The 26,997-nt window shown below is 39.8% G+C and overlaps 1 protein-coding gene across 5 annotated transcripts in view; it reads right to left on the bottom strand.

Annotated features, from left to right (window-relative positions):
• PCDH15 (protocadherin related 15) overlaps positions 1–26,997 on the bottom strand; it is a 599,860-nt gene that overhangs the window by 130,741 nt on the left and 442,122 nt on the right. For all 5 annotated transcript variants that reach the window (XM_069863953.1, XM_069863958.1, XM_069863956.1 and 2 more), the window contains 4 exons: positions 26,651–26,783; positions 22,363–22,442; positions 15,911–16,004; positions 2,640–2,768 (listed from right to left, as the gene is read on the bottom strand). In XM_069863953.1, coding sequence (XP_069720054.1) covers positions 2,640–2,768; positions 15,911–16,004; positions 22,363–22,442; positions 26,651–26,783 — 436 coding nt within the window. The remainder of the gene's footprint in view (positions 1–2,639; positions 2,769–15,910; positions 16,005–22,362; positions 22,443–26,650; positions 26,784–26,997) is intronic.

Here is a 26,997-nt window from a genome sequence, read left to right as displayed (position 1 = left end):
ATAATGAGAGGCTGCAGCCAAAATTTAGCAGGCCAAATATAAACCAGTCTAAGTTGTAAGCTCAGGAAAACTATAATTTTTTATCCCAGTGACAGAAATGTGAACAGGCACCTCTAACAGAATCAGCCATCAAAATACTAAATGGACATATTAGAGACATGAAACCACTGATTCAGAAGAATTAGTCTGGCATAAGGCTAAAACAGATGAAAGGGCTTGAAAACACAGAGGGATGCAAGGTGTCAGGCAGACAAAACCAAGAGCTCCCTTCATACAAAAACTCTGGACTCTCAATAATCAACTGCTGTGAAAATGACCATGATTGAAAAGCTCCCCTGATAACAAGTATCAAAATTTCTGGAGGTGTATTACTCTGAAGATGAAAATTAATGCACAAACGTAATATTGGAAACAGGAAAGGTGAGTGAAGCTTTTGAAAGCCATTTAGTTTAAAAAGCCACCCCATTTTCCAAGCTGTGGATGGCAAGGAGCTTTTAAGACCTATTTGACCTGTGTCATCAGCTCACCTGAGGTCAAGGAACTGCTGTAAGGGTGTCAGCAGAAAGAGGCTAATCCTGCCTGGCATCGTGGTATGAGATGAGAATAAAAATTGCACAGATCCTCAACCGCATCTGTTTCTTCTCATGCCAAAGGTTTGGATTTGAAACTGTGAGATCTACCTTGTTTTAAGAAGTGGAAGGAATTTCCCTACTTTCCGACTCCAAACAAAGTGGAGCACACAAATCTCTTGTCTGTGGCAGGAGTTATTCATGGGAGTGTTTGATCGAATTGTTCTGTACCCAGAACTGCTTAAAACCTTCCCTCTATTATGGGAGAGGGAACAAAAGGTGGGTGTGAATGGGAATCATCACTTGATTAGAGAAACAAATGAGCAGGCAACTGAAATGAATTTTTGTGGTCTCGAGAGAGGGAAGAAAGATAAAGTCCATATAGAAAATGAAGAATAAGGAAAGAAATGTCAACAGCTTTTCGTAGCTTTTCAGGCTACTTCTAACATTTTAATACCAGTACTAATAATTTGTTACAGCTTTATCTTTTTACTAGTTGACACGGCATATAGGACTTGGTGGTAAACCTGACAATAAATGATATCACCAGTTTCTGTCATTCCACAACTAGGAACAAGCTATCACAAGGTTTCATTAAATATTTTCATTTCAACACAAGTTAGAAATTATACTGATTTATAAGATAGAGAAGTTCTGTTACAATATCTTGTTTTATTTTATAGTTCCATCTAAACTAAAGATAGATCCAATCTAGTGTTTAAGAAGATTATTGCACCTTGAAGGCACCCAGCAAAACACAAAATGGATTTTGAAGATATTTGGTACTTATTTGAAATATCATGTCCGTACCTTTTGGATGCAAAATGAAAAATGACCATATAAGATGAACACAGTGACAAAACCCAGAGAAATAACTTATTGATTCATGGAATCTGATTTAATCACAAGGATCCTAATTTCTGTACGTCCAAGGCTTCAAAACAGCCCTTGAAGTGGCTGATATTTAAGTCTAGCATAAAAAAATTGAGCTTCAGGAAAACTGTAGTCTTCATCAACGCTGACAGAAGTTATTTTCCTTGAAAACCACACTGAAGCTAGGACACTTTCAGAGCAGTACCCACCTTTAATGATACCAGGTTATACTCAAAAAGAACATAAAACTAACAAGAACGAGGATAAGCGAGAAACGCTGATGACTGTCTTACTGGATAACATAAATTTGGAAGCAATCATGGATATTATGGTTGTACGCTGCCTAGTATAGTTCTCATGCAACTCAAAAGCATCCTATGCAGCTCACCTTTTCTATTTATATTCACCTAAATTCCTGAAAAAAACCTGCTTCTAAATTCACCTTATCCCTACAGTTTATATTGCATCCAACCTTTGTGCTTATGAAATATAAACATTATATTAAACTACTCTTTAAAAAAAAAGCCCAACTTATACTTTTTTTTCTTTCACCCGTTGTTGGGGAAAATTGTCTCTGCCAAAAAGAAGTGACGCATGTTCCAGGTGACAGAATCTGCTTTCGGTAGTCCAGAAGACCCATATAAGTTCTAAAAATTTACACTGCTTTACATCATTCAAATTAACAATACCACAAGCACAGTGTAGTTTTATGACAGCTAATCAATTATTTCAATCAACAGTTTAACTGTTTTTCCCATCAATAGCCTTAAAACACTCTCTGTGTGTGACAGTTTTATACACATACACATCACTTTATCAGTACGTTAGAAAAATATTTTAAAAGAAATCAGCAGGAGTATAAAAATGTGGCAATAAAAGTTGTAACAATGAAAATTTCCCATAACCAAGCTTTTACAGTGGTGTGCATCTTCAAAAACATTTTTAACGTGCCCTGTTTATATGAGAAAGTCTTTTCAGCTATAAGCATTGAGAATAAAAGAATCAGTTCTGCATCTTAGCGTCCAAAAGATGACTTTGTTAACACAAATGTTTCTGACAATGGGCAGTTCACATTTAAATCTAAGATATTTTGATATAAGTTTGTCTACAGTACAATTATTTTGTGCTTTTTACTAATAGCCTGGACAGTTTTCTTAATAAAAGAAACAATTTCACTGTTCACAGTTGATAACTTACCCTTACTTGACCAACAAAAGCATTGGCTTCCTCTTCCTGTACAGACAGGTTTCTAGGTAGAAACATATCAAACACCGGTCCGTTGTCATTTACATCCGTCACCACTATATTAACGGTTGCGGTTGAGGTCTACGGAGAAAGAACTTTATGAACAAATTATCTTTATTTTACAGTTTCACATCTGAAAACTGATCAGCAACCTGCTGCTACTTCTGCCAGTTCAGAATCACAGGTAAAGTGATGATCCATTTTTGCATCTTTTTTGTGAAACAGGAAGCATTATTCAAAGAGTTTATTTTTACTTTTCTGATAAGACAAAACAGGCTGAAGACTGAATAATGCATTAGCATTGCAGAAAGGACATCAGATGTCTTTTTTTCTTAAATGGTATTTTAAAGGATTTACGCATCTTCCATTCTGAGAGCTATAAATCTGGAAAGAAATCACCAATTTCACTAAACAAGAGCTGACGTGCTATTAAGCATTAGCACATAAACTTTAACCTAGAGAGAGGTGCCTACTGGGAACAGCATAATTGACAGACGCAGAATTTCAACAAAATACGCCTGTGGTCCCCACTGAAATGTTCTATCTAAATCTAAGCTACTGGACAGCGACACCTTGTTTGCAGATCTTCACAGCTTGGGCTGAGTCCCTTTTTATTGGTCTGAATTATTGTTTCAGACACAAAATACCACATTATTGTATTTAATACATTATTATATTTCAAATCAGTTCAAAACATGCTATCACCTTTGCTGCCAGAGATACTATTTGTGAGAGAAGTACACAGAAACAGACAGATGCTAGAAAGATACACGCATGAAGTTTCACACTGATGCCTTATGGCTAATGCTGACCATCCAGACTGTTTTGTACCATTCTCCCTGTGACAGTAATATTTGTAATGATGCCTATGCCGCAGACATTGCTGCTGGGAAGTGCAGTCTAAATCTGAACAGTCTATTCACAAAATCACCAGGTTGGAAAAGACTTGAATCCTCGAGTCCAATCATTCCTATCAACCACTAAACCATGTCCCTCAGCACCTCATCCACCCATCTTTTAAACACCTCCAGGGAAGGTGACTCAACCACCTCCCTGGGCGGAGGGGATTTTCTTTCTTTCACCAGTGGGGATGAAAAAGGCCTTTGCATTAGGCACAAGGTTTTGTTAGAAAGTACCACTTCGCCAGTTTCATAAGGGAACCTGTAACCATCCTTCTTTAAAAAACAGTAACACAAAAAATCTGAATATAAACCTGCACCTTTGTATGCCTCTTCTGAAACACCTTCTGGTGTTCAGACTAACCAGAACTGGAAAAATAGAAGAATTTTTAGTTAGCTTAGTTTTGCAAGAAAAAAAAGAAAGTTTGTGGGGATTTTATGAAAAGGGAGAGAAAGGTAGGAGAAGACACATTTACAGTTCTTTCCTCACCCTTCTGTCATCTAAGAATTTTAGTAGTTTTCAAATTGATGGCAATACTTTTGCTGATCTTAAGCATCCTACCTTACCTGCCAGTCAACACGGCCACACAGGACAGTGCTCTGCTTGTTGTAGAACCTCAAAGCATGCTGAAACTTTTACTTAAGAATTAAAAAAAGTGATACTTTTTTTCTGCAAACGAATAATACTTTATTGAGATGCAAAATAGGAAAATATTTCATAAAAGTTTTCTGGCCTTCCTAAGCTTCCAGGGGAATAAAATAAGATCCTGTAATAAAAACAAAATACATCCTCATTTTTGTATTAGTCCAAATGTAACAAACTATCCAAAGTGGATTCTTTCAGTGGCACCGAAAGGTGCGTTCATCACAAGCTCTGTGTCTGCAGCAATGGCCCTGTGTTCTCTTCCATTGAATCAGTAACAAGCTCTGAAATTGAGAAGAAATGCCCCACTGATGGAGCAATGCTAGCCTTTTACATAAAGTGGGAGTCAGCTGGCCTCCTTTATTTCTTTGAGGTACATGGAGCAGTAGTTATGCCACTAATGTTAGCAACTCCTATATTCAAAGATTATTAAATAAAATCAACATTTTTATAGCCTCATTAAACGGCCCCAAAGATTTGCTTAAGCTCTCTGAAAGTCACAGCTTAAAAATGACGTGCTTTTCCAAAATCACCTTTATTTGGCAACTGGAATGAATTACAGTGGCTTATCCAGAACAACGGTGTGGAGCAGTATTGGTAACATCATGATCATCCATCCTGGAGATAATGTGAAAAGTCACCAGCAACACTAAAATCATATTGACTAAATAATCATTGCTTGGAAGTTATGCTCAGGGCTAGCCATAACGTCTTTTCAGTCTGTCACTGGAACAGAAAGTAAGAAAGCAGGTAGTCTACAGACCATACTCTTTCTTACAGCAGCCAAGTAACTACTTGGCATAGCAGTCGAGTCGAGAAGGACCGCAGGCAGTGAATGCACGCTTTGAGCATCAATAGTGTACTGCAGAGAGGATAAAAGTAAGCACACTGAGAAAGGGTTGCTATATTTTGTATGAGGCTCAGTATCTTGTACTGTTCAAGAAGCCTATCATTTCTTATTACCATTTTCAACTGCAGGTAGGGGCAGCTGCCCAAGATCACTCCCACTGTCACATAAACCGCATTTCATTTTCTATGTCGCTAGCTAAAATTCTTCTGCCAAGGAAACCTCCAGCACACAGACAGAGAGGTGACGATGCTTTTAACCTTGTCACAACTCATCACATCAAAATTTTTAAGTCAGAGATGAAGAGCACGAGGAGCTATGAGAGGAATTATGTTTAATAACAAGTTCCGATTGGATGCCCATTTACTTCCGCAAAGCCAACTTTCTTGACTTTCAGAGCTGGGGAAGGGGACATGGAAGGATAGCTGTATTGCACATTTTATAGCCTCAGGGGTGAAAAAAAAGATGTAATTTCTCTCCATTAATCGGTTCTCATACTTCAAATGCTCTAAGGCATATCTGGAATCTGGGCTCCCAGCTCCCTACATCCTTTCTCTCCTCTCTGCTTGGCTTTAATCTTGTACCACTGCAAGGAGACCCGAGCGTGGCAGACTACAATTAAGGCAGTGCTTAGGACTACCAACAGCATGCAGTAGATTTTTTTTCCCCTGTGCAGCTTAGGAAAAATGAACAGAGAAGAAGACGACATTTGAAGAAGAAATGTTTGAAGAAAATCATTTGCAGATAGAACTTTTTAATTCTCCTGCTTAATTGTATGCATGTTTGTTCATCACATACTTCAGAATGAAAGCAAATAGCGTCACATCTTTGTTAAGGAATTATAGAAAGTTGCAGCGTAGTGTAGGGGATCCTTAAAGAGGTAGTAAAACAGCATTCTCTCATGAAACAGAGCTGCTTTTTAGATAAAGCTCTTGACATATGTTTAATTACCTCTAAAAGTCTCTAAACAAATTCTAGTGGTTCCCCAAAGTAATGAGAGAGAGATTTAATTCACAACTGGTTTTGTGTATCAACTGAATTGATGCTCCTCATGCAAATACCACCATAATATAGCGAGGACAAAAAACTGCCACGACTGTTAAAACCAGGCTTTTCTACAAAAGATTGGTCAAGCATGGTTTTGAAAGGAATGTGGAAGCTTTAACTGGAAATTCACACAAGGGAAAAAAGTACAGCCTCGTCTCAGGCAATTCCTATTTATTGCTGAAGCAACCCATGCCTACTTCTCTTTTATAATAAACCCAAGTCAAACAAAATATCAATAGCTGCAATTTATAGCTTCTTAGGGCCACTAAAATAGTTCTTACATATATAATTCTTCCCTAAGCAATAAAGGTAACATTTACATCGCCTCTACAAAATCTTTTGTCCTAAGTATGTCAGACCTTGATAAATGTTATGGATGATAAACTTGAAGAAAATTTCACTTGCGACTTACTTTATTTGCAACCTGCCATTTAAACTGAAGATGGGAACGGATGAAAGCTTCCTGTGTCCCGGAGAGGAAACATTCTTAGCTCTGATGTCAAGCAAAATTATTAATTTAGACAAACTCCAAGACAAACACTTTCATTTCTATATATAACCAGTTTGCAAGTAATAAAATCTAGAGGCAAAGCCCAGGGCTTTATCTTACTTGATTGAACAAAAAAATGTAAATAATGCTTCTGATCTCCATACCAGGACTTATCAATATTGAATTCAAGAACACTACACAAATAATGATATCTAGAATAATAGCTACTCCTTACCAAACAGGGGAAACAGTTGCTCAGATCTTAAAATATTTGGAGCGATAAGGACCAGAATAAAATATAGATGAACTTTGTAACAGGTAAATTGTCATGCTGTTTAAGTTCAGTGCTCCAGGAGAGTGAGAGGCTGAAGAGTGACATTGCTAATGGGAATCTAATAATGATTGGTAATGGAGGATGACAACAAAATGTTTAAGTCAGAAGAAGTGACAGGTAAATAGGAACAACTCTTTATGGCCTTGGTCACTAACCTTTTTTCACTGCACAGAAGCTGCATAACCACAACAGACAACGTCCACCGGGCCATGGGAAAGGGGGAACATATTATTCTTTTCTGGTCTGTTCCTATCAGCAAGGCTGCAAGCCTCAGGTATTTTCAGACCTTCCAGTGGAGGGCATGAGAACTTGAAAAGCAGTATCTACCAACGCTCTACACCTCTCCAAGTTATAAAGAAGAAATGGCCAGCTGGACTGCAAAGAAATTTAGGAGAGAGAAGAGACTGAGGCTAAAGGGAGAGACAAGGCTGGAGCTTGTCATTAATTACACTAATGAAAAAAGATCAGAAAAAGCCTGGGGAGGAGGCCGAGAGAAAAGCTGTCAAACACACAAAAATAATAAATACCCAGAAAAACTCCTCTAAACTAAAACCTCACACATCCAAAAAGAAAATATAAAGGATGAGAGCGTCAGTGGGAAAAAAGAAAAATTATGCACACTCCAGACACGTCCTTGCCAAATGCACGAGACTGACGGGATAGGTCACAACTGTTGTGCCAGTCGTGGGCCAGGTAACCACCTGGGCTCCAATCCTGTGCATCCATTTGTGGAAGAGAAAAAGTATTGATCATCTGTCCAAGCAGCTGAAAAGCATCTCCACATCACAGCACTGAAACATTACTGTTTCTGTGGGATGAACCAGCAGCAGCTGGTAGCTTGTATCCAGAGCTGTACAGCTCAGGCTAAATAACCCAGATTTAGAGCGCACTGTGCGCTACGCATCACGTAATGTGGTTGGAGGCTAATGTACAAAATAAGCCATGTTTGTCACACAGTCCAGCAGAGACAAAGCTGTGGAAAAAATGGGCTTGCATCTAACCCAAATGCTCGGGATTCGGTGTCTTAATCACAAATGGATAAAGCTGTGGCATCTCTACCAATGCCTTTATATCATAAACCAAACTTGAGAACTTCCAACCAGGCGAGGAATGTGGACGGAAAGAGCTTTCAGCTGCAATTCCCCTAACCTTCTCACAGGGTCTGCACTTCATCGAGAACTAGAGCCTTCACTGTTGTTATAAAAGGAACAGAGATTACTGCTGACTGGCAAGATGTGTCTGAAAGGCACACTCAGCTACAGAGGGGTTCAAGGCAAGGAGTTCTGTGCCTCTGCTCTTGAGCTCTTAGGGTTGCTGAGGAACAGCCTGCCCAGCTTATGCTTTCTGGTCCAGATAGGATTCGTGACCATGGTATTTACTATCATGGACGGATGTGGTATTATTAAATATACACAATAACAGAATGTATACTCGATGTTACACTATATGTGACTGTTACCGTAAACCCCACCACGAGATCTGTTTTAACGAAGTTCTACTTCAGCTTATTTATTTTGGGACACAAAATGCTTCAATAACCTTTAGTGCAGAACTGTTCCTCACCTCAAAATAAAGTCATCTTTTCATAGAATCATAGAATCACCAGCTTGGAAAAGACCCACCGGATCATCAAGTCCAACCATTCCCAATCAATCACTAAACCATGTCCCTCAGCGCCTCGTCCACCCGTCCCTTAAACCCCTCCAGGGAAGGGGACTCAACCCCCTCCCTGGGCAGCCTCTGCCAGGGACCAATGCCCAATTCTGAAATGGAATTACAAACTTACTAAAATCTTCTGACTGAAACCTGTGAGCAATCTGTTCTTTGTAAGTGTTACTTAAATCACCCCTTCCCTGTTGGCATTTGGAATCAAAGCCTCTGCAGGGCATATTATCCACACAACGCAAGCAGACAAGCTGCACAAACACTGAATGTCTGGGAGTTTCCTAAAGCTCAGCATAGTAAAAGAGCTGCTCCAAAGAGAAAGGCATTCTCTCACGGAAGAGAAAATTGGGCTGGACGAATTCTTTAGTCAGCTTTTATTCTTGGAAAGAAATACATTTGAGGAGTTCTTTGGAGGAGGAAGCAGAAAATCCTTTATCTGTTTATATTGTTCCCTTTCATATATTTAAGACCTATTCCTTCCCACTGTGCTCATGGATCAAAATAAACGGGCTACATTAAAGCAATATTACAGTTCCAAAGTATAAAGAGATTCCACTAATTTTAAGGCTTTTGGCAGTCTTGTCTCACTGATTACAAAAAGCTCAGTTAAGTAGAAGCCTTTTTCAACACAAGCCTTTTTGTAAACAAAATCTATGTAGAGTGGCCCTTTGCTGAAAGAGGCATGCGTGCTCTGTTCTTGATAGATAACAGAACTGAAGTGGAGCAGATGCAAGTAACATTTACAGGAGTAACAGAAATTTACTGTAATTAATTAATTCTCTGTGTGGCATTAAAGCAGTGAATCTTTGTCTAAATTACCTTGATCTACTGCTACCTGTTTGCTCTAAGGAAGATAATTAATCTAAGTGTCACGGGAGACAGATGCTCTAAATTATTAAGGAGCTTCCAAGATGACTGAAATATCCAAGTCTGAATTACACAACAAAACACAATGCCCTGAAATAAGGCACTTGTCGTTCATTCGGTGAAGAGTAGCCTTTTGAATTGTTGGTCTGTTCCCATCGAGAGCAGACAGTAAGGAGGAAGACAGCTTAGTGACTACACAAAACACACCAGTGTGCCTCAAGGCTCATGGGCCAGAGAAACTATCAGGCTGTCCTGCTACGACACATCTTTGTCCAGGACAAAGAACACAGCAGTATTTATTTTCCTTTCATTTACAGCCTGCAGCAATTATTTAGCCAAATTATAAACTGAACAAGCATGAGTTTTCAGCTGTTGGTGATTCTGACAGCATTGTTGTGGCAGAGAGACTGCCACAACCTTCTACCATGCGTCTGCATACGGCAGCACAGAACATGGTTTTTAGAGTTTTGAAACTCTAAGCCCTACTGATTGAAGCTCCTGTACAGAGTACAGTGCAAACCCACGAACATCTTATCCACATTTAAAGGTTAAAGAATTGCAGTGTCTCACTGCTATGCATTAGACATCAGAGCAGAACTTGAAATCTGGTGCTGGGTACCCAGGACCACATATAGAAAACACAGAAAAAGACCTGAAAAGTCTTAAAAAACGCCAATTCAATTGCATTCAGCGTCCAGCTTCTCCGGGCCAGCCCAGCCCACTAGGAAAACAGTTCTCTCTCAGATGTTCTTCTAAATCTCACCCGATGGTGCCTCTGTCTCCTCAGGAAACACAGCCCCAAACCGGTTTCGGGGTCCACAATGCTAAAATTATCCTGGTTTTGTTTTTTTCGGTTGTTTGTTTTTTTTTTCTTTTTTTCCTGATGTGTTCACTGACAAAGAAATGGGCACATTGAGAACAACAGGAAAGATTCATGGCTTTCAGAGACCCTCTCCACCAGCCCTAGGCGGCCTATGATCTTTCCTATCCAGAGAATCTCAGCCTATACCCTGAACAGCACAACTTCAAAGGAGCAGATGGACCGCAGCTTCTGCTGGACTTCCAAAGTAGTTCAATGGCCTGGTAATTGAATCTTCTAAGACATACAAATGAATCTGGACCCTGTCAGTATTTTCTGAGTACTAAGAAGTGACCGTGACATGGGACGTCAGCTTTGTTGCTCTCGTCCAGGAAGGCTGTAGCTGCCTGGGAGGTTGGGACCACCCTCTGGATGACTGAATACCTAATTCCGTACTCCCAAACGGTTTTATAAACTAGGCACTGAGCTGCTCTGTTCTGCCAAAACTTAGGTGGAACCACAGTTCTGAAGTGCTGGGTGTCTATTTTCAGGACTAGACATTTATACTTGGCGGTTTGAATTCTGCTTAAATCACACAACACCTACTAAGACAACACAATGGGGCTTCCTGGTTCAGCTGTATAAATGAACTGACACATGCAAACTTGCACAAGCCAAAACCAAATAGCACAGAAGGCTTTTTCTTTCTTCTAACAGAAGCTGTACATTTTTATTTCTAACTCCTCCCTCCAAAATGCAGAGACATGAATTCTTGCCTTAAAATCCCATTCAAACACACCACAATTTGTGAAAACAACTGGAGCTCAATATAGTTTTTCATTCGCACGTCATTCTTCTGCCCATCTACAACTAAGTTTCGTTACTAGGGAAATAAAAATATTCTCCTCGCTACTCAATTAATGCACACTTAATTGTTTGCTGTGTTGTACTGTTACCAGTGAGGGGTAGTAGGTCTTGTTATTCCAAGGTCAGAGGAAAAACGTAAGCCCGTTAATTTTCCAGGTTATAACTCAGTACAACAATAACTTGGGAAGCACAGTTGAGTATTTTAAGCGATCGGGAGTGTTATAAGGCATGCAAAAGTGATGAAGCAGTGTCAGCCAGCCCACTCTACTAAATGGAAAGCTGTACTGCTCAGTGAAAGCATAAACAGATTTGTATTAATTTTGATGGAATAAGCAGTTTCCAAAAGTCAAAAGGTGTCAATATGACTGTCACTACACAACATTAGGCACTTAAACAAGCCCCATGGCTTAGAATACAAAAACCTCAACTACTTAGTGCCATAGCAACCACCGTTAAAAGTCTCTTACATTCTTTATCAACCACACAGAAAAAAGGAGCAGGAAAACAAAATACCATTAAACCTCCAAAAATTTAAGGTGTGCATAACCACCGACTTTTCAAATGCAAAAATGTGTTCAACAGACTTCATAGATGATGATGGGGAACAGTTACTTTTCTCTAGAGACTAGTGTGGATGAAAGAAAGGGCTGAAACCATATTGCATATGGTGTACCAGCCCAATATTCCACGGGGGTTTACAGCAGAGTGGAGCAGACAGGGCACAGTGCTGGCCTGGCTCAGTTGTGGCTGTGAGGAGAAGAGTTCCAGTCCCACGATCAGGAATCCGGTAATTTGTGGGTGATGAGTCTTACCCTCATGACTGCGGAAAAGTCACCTGGAGGAACCACTGCTCCCCTGGAGACTGGTGCTGGGGCTGCTGTTCCCCAAGCAGAAGTGTGATCCAGCATGGAAAGTGTCCTGCTGCCCCACGTGCTGACCTCCAAACTCCTGGAGATACCAGAAGTGGAAAGAAGGGTCCACTTTGGCATGTCTCTCATAGCCTGGGAAGACCCTGTTAAGGCTGGAGATGGCAATCAATGAGTGAACTGTAAGAGTGTTAGTGGTAGCAAAGACAGTGAATCTTGCTGGCCTTTTCTTTCTGTTTGCAAATCTCAGAGACTGCTGACTCAATGCTGAAAGACGGGCTTCACCCACCTATGGAGCTTTCCTTAACTCTATGGAGAAAAACATTCATAGTTTCATGAGAACAATGCTGAACAGACAAGAGAGCCATGAGCTTAAGCCTGACAAATTTAAGTCAGTATGAGGTGAATTTCTTTCTGAAAGCTTCAACAATTTCAAAGCGCAGCAACTTTTCCCATCTGATGTAGTCCCTGTAAAATGCAGTATTTTATACATTTACTTAAAAATTAAGCCGCAGTTATGCCCCCTTGGCACCTATGTGTTATAACACAGGCTAAAAATCTTTTCACAACAGAATTTTACTGAAAAATACTAAATAATAAAAAATATTAAATAATAAAAAAAAGTCTTTTCCCTTTAAATTCCTTTCAAATTTTAAAGAAGCAAGCAAACACAGAGAAGGCTGCACAGCCTAGAAAAGTCTTACTTGAGGTATATTTGACTCTAATAGCTAATTTCAAACAGCCCACTGTTGTTTAGAAAGAAATGAGTTTTTCTATGTTATTAGCTAAAATATGTTAATGTCACTTAAATTAAGTTGCACCTGCCTGTGGAATTAACTTTGTGATTTTAAGGAAACTGAAAAGAGTTCTTCAATCAAATAACTGCTTTTCTGCATGCACTAACAGAACTATTCATAAAAGCAAACCTTGATGTCAAGCAGCAGTTGAATTACTTTTGGTAGCAGTTCTGTTGTAATGATAGGATTTTTTTTTCCCTAAAGAGACACCATTTCTTTCTGATATAAAGTAGTTAAAAAGAAAAGGTCCTCCATGAAACTTCACTGACCTGTTGAAACAACCACCCATGTCCTTGCAGGCTGCCACACTATCAACTAGCAGTTTAACGGAGTCCCTGACTCAGGAGGAGCCTGCCAAGCAGCAGAGTAAGTCCAAAAGAGCTGCAAATCAAAGAAAGCGTGCAAAGATGCAAGAAAGCCTTGCAAATTAGTCAAAACCACTGTTTCCTGGCATGGAAAAGGCATGGAGACTTAATGGGCTGAGCTGCCCTGTTTCATCTATTTGTTTGTACCACAAAAGCCAAGAGACTCATACAGCCTTGTCTGTGATGCTGGCAAGCCCAGTCAACTCCTAATCTTCTTGTTTCATCTGCTGTTGGCAGAGGCTTAGGGTGCAGGAGCAGCCACGTCAGCTTGTCAAGAAAGCCGTACTGCTGGCCCATTGTAAGAAGAAAGATGTCCCACCACTGGCAAAAAGTAACATGACTGAAGAAAGCGACTACAGCCAGGGAAGAGATGGTGATGAAGACCCCAAACCAACCTGCAATAAGGAGAACACACATAAGCTACTAAGTGTGACCACATTTCACAGCAAGAACACGTGTGCCTGCAGGTACAAAAGTCCAGGAAAAGAACATATCGTATAGAGGGGAGAAAGCAGATAATGAGATAGCAGGGGAGTGGATTTCTTTTTTAATTGTTTGTTGTCGTTACAGCAATAGCAGCTCAACACCACCATCCATCGAGAGCATTCAGTATCAAAGGGACAAGCGACCTGCTGCTGTTCCGCTCACCTTCCTGCTCGCCAAGGGACTGCTACACCAGTAAGAGCTGGTATGCTGCTTAAGAACTTCTGAGTTTTATGCCAGCATTGGGAAATCACAAACACCTTTCACTGACGTTACAATAGTTCTCTGGGTGCTGATTATTTGATTTCCTTGTGGAATACTCTTGAAACTTTCTCTTAAAAAAAAAACCAAAAAAACTTCCACTAAAATAGTCCTTGAAATTTGCATATAATTGCAGTTACTTTGGAGAATGCTGCTGTTCTCATTTCTATTACCACACCTATAGGAAGCTTCCCTGTCTTCACTGGACTAGGCAACATATGAAGAACAAACGGACACTCCGTTCCCCCAGTAATGTGGCTGCTCCTTGCTCAAGCCTGGCTGCTGAACCGCTCACATAAGTATCAATGACTTCTGCTGCAGCAGGTCGTCCACCCTGCATCAGCACAGTTCAGAGACAACACTAGCGAAGGCCTCTACAGTTTATCATCAGTGGTTTTTCCACAGTTGATCTTCAAAAGCCATCTCTCACCTTACATACAACTATTATATGTTAAGCGGTATGCTACGATTAAATGGATTTCTGTTCAAAAAGTAACTATTATCTTCTGAGTTTTAAAATGGACCAGTTGTCCAGTTAAGTTCCAGGACAAAGAGAACAAATCTCTAGATGAAGGGAAGACGAAATATCTTTTCAAAAGCAATTCTATGCCCCAGATAGCATTACAGCAGGGCAACATACTCTGAAAAAGAACACAAGTCTTTTACTTAGATCTTCGCCTTTCACAGCTGGATGTTAGAAATGAAAACAATTGAACTCATAGCTATCAAGAATGGAGCATATTTTGTAAGTAACAGAATTACAGATATTAAGATGAATTACCAAGGATAATGGTAACCAGAATTTCAATGGAAAATGTCTAGGCTCTGTTATGTCAACTCAATGTTGACATAGAATTGTCTAAAGGCTCTAAAACTTTCTCAATACTTCAGGGAAAAAAGTTCTGAGCAAACACTGAGCAAGAGGGCAAACATTATAAGTTGAAGAAGCTAAAATACAGAAAAGAGCATGGGACAGAAATAATACACAGGATTTTCTCCTGCTCCAGTGAAGACAGGGTGAGCAAAGATCCAAACTACAGACCTGCCACGATGGCTCCTTAGCAAACTGTCAATGATTTCTCTGTTTCAAACTCAAAGCTGAACATCGCCTCCTAGAATAGCTCAGAAAATGTGAATCTATTATTTCAGATCTGCCCACTGTAATTTTAAGACCAGGTACATGGACTCTTCCCCTCCACCCATACCGTTATTCCATGGCACAAATCCACAGCAGAACTGTTGCACTCCCATGTACCTTGCACAATCCAACCGTGGTAAATCCCCCTTTCAGGACTGCTAAAAAATTGTAGAAAAAATAATTCCATTACCACTGCTGGACAAATAAATAAAAATCCTTAAATAGCCCTTCAGTATTTTAATATGACAAATGAAAATCACAATTTTTTTTCCTCTAAGCATAAACATGAGCAGTATTCTGTTGGTTTGATTGCCGGGGCACATCAATGCAAACACAGAAGGCTCTTGATAAAAAAAAGTTTATTTTTTAAGAGAAATAGCAGATTTCTAGATTTCTCCTGAGAACTTAAAAAAACCCTGAAGGTGGACAGTGCTTTCATCTGTCACTTCTGAAACGAATTCAATGCATCTGACTAGATAAAGTACAAATCTATAAAGTAGCTGCCCAGATAAGTGATTTGTTAGGAGAATGGAAGACTGATTCTTTAACAGCACAGACAAGAAACAGTACAAAGATCTGCATAACGCAAAACCTTGGCTGCATTGATTCTTCTTGAAGAATAAAACAAGGCAGAAGTAGCAGCAAAGTTGTTTTGTTTCCAGACCGAAGGACATCACCCCAGTGATAACACAGGCTTCATTTACACAGACCTTTTTCAGACAGAGGAAAATTTTTGCCGATTACAGATATATTTGTTCAAGACCCATATAAAAGCTACTACAATTAGGCTACTTCAAGTGCCTAAACTACATCCTGTAACAGTGCATTTTCTTAAAACTTTCACAAGAAACTCACCCCATCTGGTCTGCCATCCGAGGCTGTAACAATCAGAATATAGCGATCAGTGCTTTCTCTGTCCAAGGGCTTTCCTAAGGCTAGCAGTCCAGAACTAGTAATAAAACAAAAACATAAAATGTTATCACAACAGTTTTAAGATACCTACAAGCACTTTTGTTCCACTACTTTGCATTACACAAATGTTTCCCTTTAAGCGAGTTAATAAGCTTTTAGGCTTTATTACAACTGAAAGCATGTTTGCTGTAGGTGAAGGCTAATAAAAACGATGAGCCAATTTCTAATGCTTTCTGCTTCGATACATGTATAATTTAGGATTAAAATAAAACCCTAGTCATCTACAGGATTATAAAAGAGACAGACCTCTACTGAACACAGCACCCTCACTTGTTAGAAAGCTGCAGTGCTATAATAAATGAGAAGAGAGAATCACAAGCAGTCTATTAATCACAGAGAAGTCTTGACACCCTGGACAGGACTGCAGCAGTAAACTCTGTAATAATAACACACACGGTCTTGAGTATCGGTTTCCTCAGTTTTACAGGGAAATTCCTCAGTTTTACAGGAAAACACCAAGTTGCATGTTGTATAACTGCAGTAACAGTGCTACAATGATGCCCAGCCAGTGCAAGCCTGGATTCTCTAATAACAAACTACTAATGTAGGCACAAATGTGGAAAATGAATCAGGATATTGTGATTATTGATGCTCATTTAAAAAATTAATGCAGGGCTATTTGGAAGCCACATACACAAAAAAATAAAACAAATACAGTTTTACAAAAAAACCTATTTGAAAGTGTTGCAAATTGCAGTAACTGCTGACAAACAACCTAGATGTCTCTAGGATGAGCTAATTTCCTCATGCAGAAGTCTAGAAGCCACCTAGAGGTGAGCTGGAGCAACACAGAGACGGTCCCACCATGGACTCATTACTTCTCTAAATTCTGACTAAGCAAGCTGAACTCTGCTTAACTGAACTCCCGAAGTGGCACTTCTGTGACCAGCCCCGAAGCTCTCTGTTTTATTTATAGGTTTTTGGAGTCTACTGGAACACAGTCAAGTATGAAACAAATTGAGATCACAAATGCCACGCAGTTCACAGGCTGTTCAATAAATACGCACCAGTGACCACACATCCAAGATGATATTTCTCCTCTTGTATGGCTAAGGAGCTTCACCCATGAAACGCCTTCAAAAGCCACACGAGCAGCTTCTGATATTTTAGGAAAAGTGTAACAGCACATGATTTTGCAGTGCAAAATCCACACGGGCTGGGATTTTGGTACGCTGTGACTTCCCATGCGTTATTCCACTTTTAACAGGCACATCAGTCACAAGCATTTGTCAGGCACAAGAATAAACTTCACTGGCTGAGCTCTTTATGTTCATAACCAAATAACCTAAACATCTACTTGCTCAGAAAGAGGCCTTATTAAAACAAACCAACCATGCCAAACCAAACAAAATCAACAAGTTCCACCAAACTATAAGGTCTCACAAGTTGTACTTCCTCAGAACACTTGCGTGCATATAACCTGTGCCTAAAGATGTTTTTTTCCTGTGAGACTATAAATTACTACAGAGCTTCTACTCTATCTTCTTGCCCTCAGAGAAGACCTCAACAAACTGGCCAAGACTTTTCAGCAGAGACAAATACTAACATTTGCTAGCAAATCATTACTGCAAGAAGTTTCCTCAAAAAAACTCAAGTTTCCTATTTCCTACAGAATAGGTGGAGAGGGTGAGTGGGAGCATAAATCTTCCCTAGGACTGAAAGGTTGGTAGGTAAAATAATATAGAAACACAGATCAAAGAAAAGAAGATTTCAGGAGATGCTACATTCAATCTGCCTTACTGCTACACAACTAAAACAGGCACGTGTCGCGTTTTGCTTCCTGAAAAGTTAAAACCTAGAAACTTCATTATACCTAAAATACTTCCTAGATGTTAGTAAAAACCAAATGGGGCACATGGATATCACGTGCAGCTTTGCAACCCAGAAAATAAGGAGCCATGAGCATTGAGCCAGGCTGACACGAGGCCTCAGAACCTGCCCTGCTTGATTGCACAGCCTTGCCTTGGATTTTTCAGGGATTGGTTTTAGCTCTAAATAGCAATTAGCTAATGAGCAGGCACCTGATATCAATGTTGGTTTAGTTTTTGTTCACTTTTCTAGAATGTGACGCCTATTCTTAGATGTATTTTTTGTAACTAACAGGTAGCTATAATGTGGTTATTGTGTGAAGACTGAACTACAAATAGAGCAGGGCAGGCACGACTTCGAGCGCAAGGGAAGTTCGGGCACAGGATGACCTCAGAGTCCCGCCACCAATAAAGAAACAGAACCTTAACAGCTGCCTCAAACTAGCCTGGGGTCACAAGGAACAAGTATCCACATACATAAAAGACATCACCTGCAGTGAAAGTTCAGATGCAAGACAGACTTGCACACAAATGGGGGAAAGGAGAAAAAGTATGGAGCACGTTAACAGACACAAAAATGACTTGAAATCTTAGAAAGCTTGAGTATACATGTTTTTAATCAGAGAATCACAGAGTAGTTTGGGTTGCAAGGGTCCTTAAAGATCATTCAGTTCCAACTCCCCTCCAAGGCCCATCCAACCTGACCTTGAACCCCTCCACGGATGGGGCAGCCACATCTTCCCTGGGCAACCTGGGCCAGGGCCTCCTCACCCTCATAGTGAAAAATTCCTCCTTATGTCTAGTCTAAATCTGCCCCTCTCCAGTTTACAGTCATTGCCCTAATTCTAACACGACAGGCCTCCGTAAACAGTTGCATAATAATAGTTATATATTGTGGGAGGTGTCCCTGCCCATGGCAGGGGTTTGGAATTAGATGATCTTTCAGGTCCCTTCCAACGCAAACCATCCTATGACTCTATGATTTAGTAATATAAATATATGTCACTATAGCCATAATGATATATTGGTATACATAAAGATATATGACTACATATCATTAATACATGGGTATATATGCAATATATGATTATAAAAGCAGATTTTAAAATTACATATATATATACACAAAATAAAATACATTATACATATTGTTTATTTACATCTACACACATATTAAAACAAATATACATATACACAATTTTAGCTATTTCCATTAGTGTCATAACTGGAGTACTAATAATTTTTTGATTATTAAGACTTGAATTAGACTAACAGTAAATCCCTAGCTTTGCATAGATACATAGCCCACAAGATGGCACTGAGTGGGCTTTCCCAGAACCTATTCTATAATTTCTATGTGACAAATTAATAACACTGCATATCTCATCTATGCTTCCAGTTTCAAGTACTGTCTTCTACTAAGGAATAATCAGCTAAGCCAAATTAACCATTTTAAACCATAACTTTTCAATTAAACATTTTATAATTTATAAATAGCAGATGTTGAAACAGTAGTGACACTCCCGAGAAAGGCATTAACTTCCTTTGAGGGCTGTAGGAATGTTACAGGTGTTATTAACTGACATGAACTACTGAAGCACGCTCTGTATTTTAACAATTCTCTTATTTCCAGGTGTTTCTGCAAACCCATTAGCTATCATAGTAGATGATATATATTTTTCAGCACTTGTTCAAGACACTGCAATAAAATATGAATGGAAGAATTTCTCAGGAAAGGAACAGTGAAAAAGAACAGTGAAAAAATCATAAAACATTTATGTGGTAAACTATTAATTCACCACGAAAAAATTACAAAAACACAGCTAAGAATAAAATCTTGACAACAAGTACTGTTTTACTAACCCTGAGCTCAATTTGCATGTATCTATTTAAATTTCCTCAGTACTTTTACGCTATCACACTGCTTTTTTTATCTCCTCTTGAACAACTGCAGTCCCTGGTCTCCATTTTAATATATGAAAATTCAAGACATAGGCTAATATATAAATACTCCTGTGTTTTACTCACGGATTCAGACGTACTTGCACTCATTTAATACCCCAGCTTTTAATCTCCATGTTCCCTGGGGAACATAAGGAGGTAACAAATTACTACAGATCATGCTCAGCTTGTATTGCCAAAGAAGAAAGAACAAAACCATCTCACAATCCTTAGATTGAAGATAAAAGAGATGTAGTACATAGATGTAAAACTGGTAATAATCACTACTCACGCCACCAGTTATGGAATTACACAAGGATTAACTGACATGCTCCAGGACCCAGATGAGAAAAAGGAAGATGAAGAGAATCATGTTCATGGTCTCTGCCTTGGCCTTAAATTATCTAAAAGTGTATTTATGTAATATTGAGATAAATTCCCGTAGCCTTAATATGCCACCCACATTACCGATATGCTTTATTTAATACTAATCCTCCTTTAATCTCCTATCAAGGCATTTCAGTATGTAGAAAAAAATGTGCAAAAGGCTGAAGAAAACTTCACACAAACAATTTCCAGGAAAGCAGAGGCAAGGAGAACAGGAAGGAGAAAACGCTTCAAAGAGCTCTCCTTTTTACCAGGAGGCAACATATCAAAGACCAATGTGTGCCTGAGTTTGTGCTGAAAGCCTCCATGTGCTGTGATGCTCAGAGACGTGTGGTGGGAGTGCAAGGCTGTGGGATGTTGGGCTCCGTGCACCCCCAGTGTCCGGAGAGCACACCAGAGACTTCTTATGTATTTGAAGACTGAATTTATTGTCACACCGTTCACATGCAAAGCTGGACAACACAGCAGCTGCCCTGAATCCCACTTCTAGAACAATTCCACACCACAGGTTTGGCAGACCAGAAGTTGGCCTGAACTTGTATGTATTTCCTACATCTCTGTGATATGGAGAACTCCCAGGATTTTTATGGCGGGATGTGAACACTGCTGTGATAAGCACAAAGTACACAAAATAACTACCTTGAGTAGCATCTGTCACGTGGCCAGGCACACTCCTTGCTATTCAAGCTCTAAAGGTCACAGAGTAGGTCAGATCAACTTCCTTTACAGCAGGGAGAGGACTGCTAGCATTGCTCATGCAGAAAACTCTACAAACCTGCACTGTGCTGGAACTACAGAATCATGGAATCACTAGGTTGGAAAAGACCTTAGAGATCATCAAGCCCAACCGTACCTGTCCACTACTAAATCATATCCCTAAGCACCTCATCTCCCTGTCTTTTAAACACCTCCAGGGATGGGGACTCAACCACCTCCCTGGGCAGCCTGTTCCAGTGCTGGAGAACCCTTTCTGTGAAGAAATTTTTCCTGATGTCCAATCCAACCTTCTCCTGATGCAGCTTGAGGCCATTCCCTCTCATCCTATCACTTCAGAGTAGAGACCAACACCCACCACTCCATCACAACCTCCTTTCAGGGAGTCGTAGACAGTGACAAGGTCTCCCCTCAGCCTCCTCTTCTTCAGGCTAACCGAACCCAGTTCTCTCAAGCCACTCCTCAAAAGACTTGTAGCTGCAAATCCCAGTGCACCATCTGAGCTAATGGACACAGTGCACCTTCCCTGGCTTTCACTAAAAGCTCCAGCCCTGAGTAACGAATAAAAGCAGCAGCTCAACGTCCTTTCCTGCTCTTGCCACCCCAGTGAGACAGTCTCCTCTCTAACCTGTTCCTTCCCTTTCCTGACAAGCCTGTATTATTACAGGGCCCATCAATCTTGGTAGATAGTGGCATCAGCACATCTTGGGATCTTCAAGGCTTTTTTCACACTGTTGCATAAGTGACTTGATCCTTTGTATATGGGAGGTTTATCACAGCAAGTAACCTAGTGCTTCCTGGGAATATACAGACCTATTTCAGTACAATCTCTCCCTCACACCAAATTAAAATGGTTCCCTGCAGTTATACCCACACACCATGAACAAATAAGCCCCAGGTTACTTTTGTCTCATCATCTACCACGCCTTCCAGCTCACCAGCCTCCTCTCCTTCCTGCAAAGCAAAAGGATACTTCGGAGTGTAAACAACAGCTGCTTGGGTAAAATAAGAAGGGAGCGGTGGGACAGGCACAATCCTACCTGGTGCTTATAATTCCTACCATGCCCTCTCTTCCTCTACTTAAGCTGGTATTCAATTTAAGGAGAAGACATTTTAAAACAACGCTCAAAAGACTTTCCACTGCAGACTAAAAAACTTGAAGGCAGGAAACTAAAGCAAAAATTGTACCTGTCATTATTCAAGAGCTGACAAGTATAAGGTTTTTAATTAATCCCTGGCCACTCTTTTAAATAGAATGTTTCCACCTCAGTGAGTTTTACCTACTAAAGTGTTTAAAATAAATAAATAGTCCCCTGTGAAAAATTCGAGTGCGCAATATCATTCACTGAGTTGTCATTAACGTCTAAGAGCCCATCTGAGGAACAGCTGAGTATGTCTGATTTCAAGTCTTTGCTTTTGCTCTCAGCCCACATATTCACTTGACTCAAAAGTTACCAGTCTATTTTCTAAGGGTTTTCCACTTACCTTTGAGAGAGATTAAAAACTTGTTGAGGATCTCCATTCTGAATGAGGTATCTTATAGGGTCACCCTCTCTATCAAAAGCCTTTAAGAAAAAAGAGGATAAAATGAAGTCAGTTACAAGATTTTCTTGTCTTTCCTTCAATTTATTAACTAGAAAATTAACCCCTGAAGTTCTGTTAAAGTTTTTCTACAGGAATGATGCTAATCTCTTTATTTCTAAGGCAACAGTGGTAACTACAGATGGGCTACTTAAAATAAATCTGTAGCATACCACAATTCCTTTCCTACAGAGAAGCAACAATATCCTCAATACAGACTTCCAAATTACTACCAGACATGAACACACAGCATCGCAAGTATGAAGTTCAGGCTTTATTTAATTACTTTTATTTTCATGCAGCTACAGACTGATTAGACTGAACGTTTCATTTTTTTTATTTCCATTCTTTATTTCCACTTCTTATCCAGATTCTTCCTTCTGTTAGCTCACTGGAATCCTAGTCCTTTTGCTGATGATCCATGGAGCACTGGAGACATGGCAGCGCTCACCTTCCACCATCATTTGCTTTTGAGGGGACAAAGAGCCGGTTGAGACTTTCAAGAGGGGCTGTTAAAAGCTTTAAAACAAATATATTCCACCTACTAGGTGACAGAATACCTTTCAAGAACCCAAGGAAAATACTTTTGAAGTTAAGCTTTGGCTAATCTATGTCAAAAAATGGCCTTGTAATTGCTACTTTTCTTGTCAAGTGGACACATACTTCCAGTCCCCAAGAAGACTGCCAAGTTCTTTTCAGAGAAAAATATCATCTACTGAACTATCTCATGGTTACAACTATTTGGCATTCAAAATCTAAACGGATTAAAAGTGGTATCACAGGAAAAACAATAACACTGCTGTGAGTATTGCAAGAAGGCCAACCAACAAATTCAAAGAAGAGCAGATAGGATTTAATAGGAGACAGGTCAAAATGAAAAAGATGATAATGAGAGAGTATTTTGGTGTTTCTCATCTTACAAGAACTATCTAGGCATGGTTGGAGTCAATGATCTCAAAGGTCTTTTCCAACCTAGCAATTCTATGATTCTATTCTTTTCCTTAACACTTTTCCATAAGCATTTCCTGTAGGCCACAGTCAAGAGCTGTGTATCTTTGAGCTGTCCCAAAGAACTGCTGAAAAGAACTTAAGAACTAGCAGTTCTTAAGACAAAAAAAAGAAAAACAAGAATAAACCAACACCAAGAATGCCCTCCCCTTCATCACCAACAGGAAGAACAGAAGCACAAACTATTCCAGTGTGCAGGCAGGACAGGTAACCCAGTAAGAGACTAACTTGCCTTAACCAAAGGAAGGAAGCACGTAGAAAATAATGGCTAAATCAGATGAAGGGATCCAGCATAACGAAAAGCAAGCACAACTATATGGGGTCAAAGTCAGACAATGTCGAGGCAAAACTGTAATAGAAATAGAAGAGAATACAAAGGATAACAAAGAAATGTTTAATTACAGAGGAAACCTGAGAAGCGTGGTACCTCGCCACAGTACAAAAGCAGAAAGGATGATGTTGAGAAGGTCAAAGAGCTAACATTTCCTGAGTTTCAGCTGCAATCAAGCAGCTAACAGAATTAACTGGCAACAAAGGGGTAAAATCTCAGATGAGAATAGGGAAAGAATACGGCAAAGAATATGTACATAAGCAGAGAATCTCCAAATCATCTGCTGAAATTAAAGCCTGATGAAATTCATCCTAGTGTATAAAAACATGGGCTGAAGCAATCTCAAAGTCATTAGTGGTTTTCTTTGAAAACTCACAGAGGGCACACATGCTGAAGGGCAAACACAAGGTACATCTTTCACAGAGGAAAGAGCCAGGAAATCACAGACCACACAGATAGAGCTCAATTCCCAGGAAACCACAAATAGCCAAATCACTTGTGAGTATCTGCGATGACAATATGGAGATGGATAACACAAAGCTAAATTCGTCAAGAACGAAGTATGTCAAAGCAATCTAATCATCTTTTACAAAAGGACAACAGGTCTTGCAAATAGGGAAAAAAGCTGTGGATGTAATAACGCATCATTTTCACACTGCCGTATGTGACATCTTCACAAACAAGTTTAGACAACATGGTCTCCAAATGGGAAATGGGATTAAGTGAGAATGAATCTGATCATAAAAGTTAAGGTCAGGAAGCAGTGGCTAGCATTTAGTATTGACTAAATCCTGCAAAGGTGTGTATATTTATTCCAGTACTGATCAATATTTTCATTGACAACAACAGTGACAGCACAGAAAATTTGTTTATAAAATCCATGGCTGGCACTGAGTGACAGGAGGTACCAGCACATTAGAGCGTGCGAGGGGAGTTCGGGTGCTCTTACGCTGCAGTTGTGAGTGGTCAGTAAAGACTAGTGAAAAGTTGTTAGCCAAGAATAAGAAACCACAGAAACACTGGATGCAGAAAATCTGGCTAGCTGGCACCTCTGAGCAATGTCATGGAACCCAAATCCCCAGAATCGTGGGTTTTTTTCTGTCTTTAGTGGTCCTTTGTTTTCACTTTAACCTGCAGGGGATCTTGTCCTCACTTTACATTTAAGGGCATCTCAGAGGTTTGTTTATCATCTACATAGCCAGTCAGGAGACTTTCAAAAAGACAGAAAATAAAAGGTTGGTTCTAGTTAATGTCATTTTCTCATTATGTCCAAACAAAATGGACCTTTCAATCAACCTGCTTAAAATAACGGAGGGAAAAGCTTATTGTTGTTTTAGAAAAACTTCTGTTTTCTTTAAAATCAAAGAACAGCAAGTTAATATGTACATAAGGAAAATCATGAACGCTTGCACACACTTGCTCCCGTTACTCTCTGGGGTTTCCAAAACCAAGTGTCTCCCCACCAGTAAGGTGAAGGCTTCTGAGCAGCATAGCTCTTCTATTCTGAATTTCACTGCAGCTTTTAAAAACATGCCAGGAGTTAATTTTCAGCACTGAGCTAAATGAGTCATCCTCTCTCAGCACAGGTGACTCTATCAGCCTAATCATCCATAATAATCTTAATCTTTCATCAGCAAACAATTTTAATAGAAACTTACCCATTCACCCGCATCAGTGACTCAATTAGATTTCCTTTATTTCACACACTTTAGTCTGGATTATTTTCCTTCTTGTGCATTTACTGAATGTGCAAAACACACAGAGCCAAACACTTCAGCTGTTACGAACTGACCGCTAAGTTCAAGACTTGGACAGAACTACATGGACTTAGAATCACAGAATCATAGAATCACCAGGTTGGAAGAGACCCACTGGATCATCGAGTCCAACCATTCACTTAAAGCAGATAAGGCTCTCACTGTCTACAGATTCTGTTTAACTCGGGTACCTCCAGTCTTCTTTCTCCGAACGGACTTATACGATGTCTGAACGTTATAATATTTACAGGAACCATGCTCAGGAGAGCACCGTACTGAGTTTATTGCTTTAGACTTGAAGCCATAATTATTTCACAATAATATTAAGTTCCTGATCCCCCCAAAACCACGTAAAGTGTAATTTATCCATCTATTTTGCACAGCTGGCTTTCAAGACGTGGGCAAAACACAAAGCAGCAAAAGCTTAGGAAACAGTAAATAAGCGAGGAGCAAGCTGATATATTAACCATGCAGCGGCACACAGAGAAGCAGCCTGGGTCTGCAAACTACAGCAATGCAGCAAGTAAGCCATACTGGGCTAATGTGCTTTCACTCCTTCTACTTGCAGAGCTGTGCTGGGTGGTCAGTTAGCACAGGGACCTCTGCTTTGGGTTAGCACGTTGACAGAAGTTGCTGCATACACTAAGACAGTAAATATCTTTAGATGCTTTTCAACACCAACGGGCTACAGAAGGCTGAGTGCCAAAAATGTTGTTGAAATTCTCTGTGAATTGGGTGTGAAAGGTCCTAAGCTCCTCTGATTTACTGATAAACATACATAGAAAGATAATAAAATAATAAAAAAAAAACACATCCTTTTGAGTTCTGAGCCATTCATGGAACTTTTCTCATATACTTCAGTCCCATATGCAGCCCATAGTACCTTTTAGCATATCTAACATGAAAAAGAAGTCACAGAAATATCCAAGGTAAGCACCTTTCCTATATGGTCCATGTAGAAAGCACTGTTTATTACACTTAAATAATTTTTAATCCCTATCAACTGTCCTTTCCCCCTGCATGCAAGGACTGGGTTCTGTATGGCATGGACATAAACAGAAGGAATGTGGTAAAGCTTACAGGGAAGCATCTGTACCTGCAGGTTTAACAAAACAGCTCCAATTCGCATGGCCTCGCTGACTTCAAGGCTGTACATCAGCTGGGGGAAGCGGGGAGGGCTTTGATTGTTGGGTGGAAGGACCTCAATGTAAACAGTAGTAACTGAGCTCCTGCAATGCAAGGGAGGGAAAAAAAAAAGTCAAAGCCAGTCAAAACTCAATAAATTGACAAACACAAGGCAACCAACAATGTCTGTTTTATACACTGCGTGTTCTATAGCTCTAACAACCTCCCTTCGCTCCTTTAAAAGCTTCAGGACACATTTTTCATTCTGCATCAAAAATAAAGCAGGCTGCCACAATAACAGAAGAAAAGCTAAATAAT

This window comes from Phaenicophaeus curvirostris, chromosome 9, assembly GCF_032191515.1.
Source record: "Phaenicophaeus curvirostris isolate KB17595 chromosome 9, BPBGC_Pcur_1.0, whole genome shotgun sequence".
Classification (NCBI taxonomy): Eukaryota; Metazoa; Chordata; class Aves; order Cuculiformes; family Cuculidae; genus Phaenicophaeus; species Phaenicophaeus curvirostris.
Note: the sequence above shows the minus strand (reverse complement) of the source record. Positions and strands in the feature narration are given on the sequence as shown.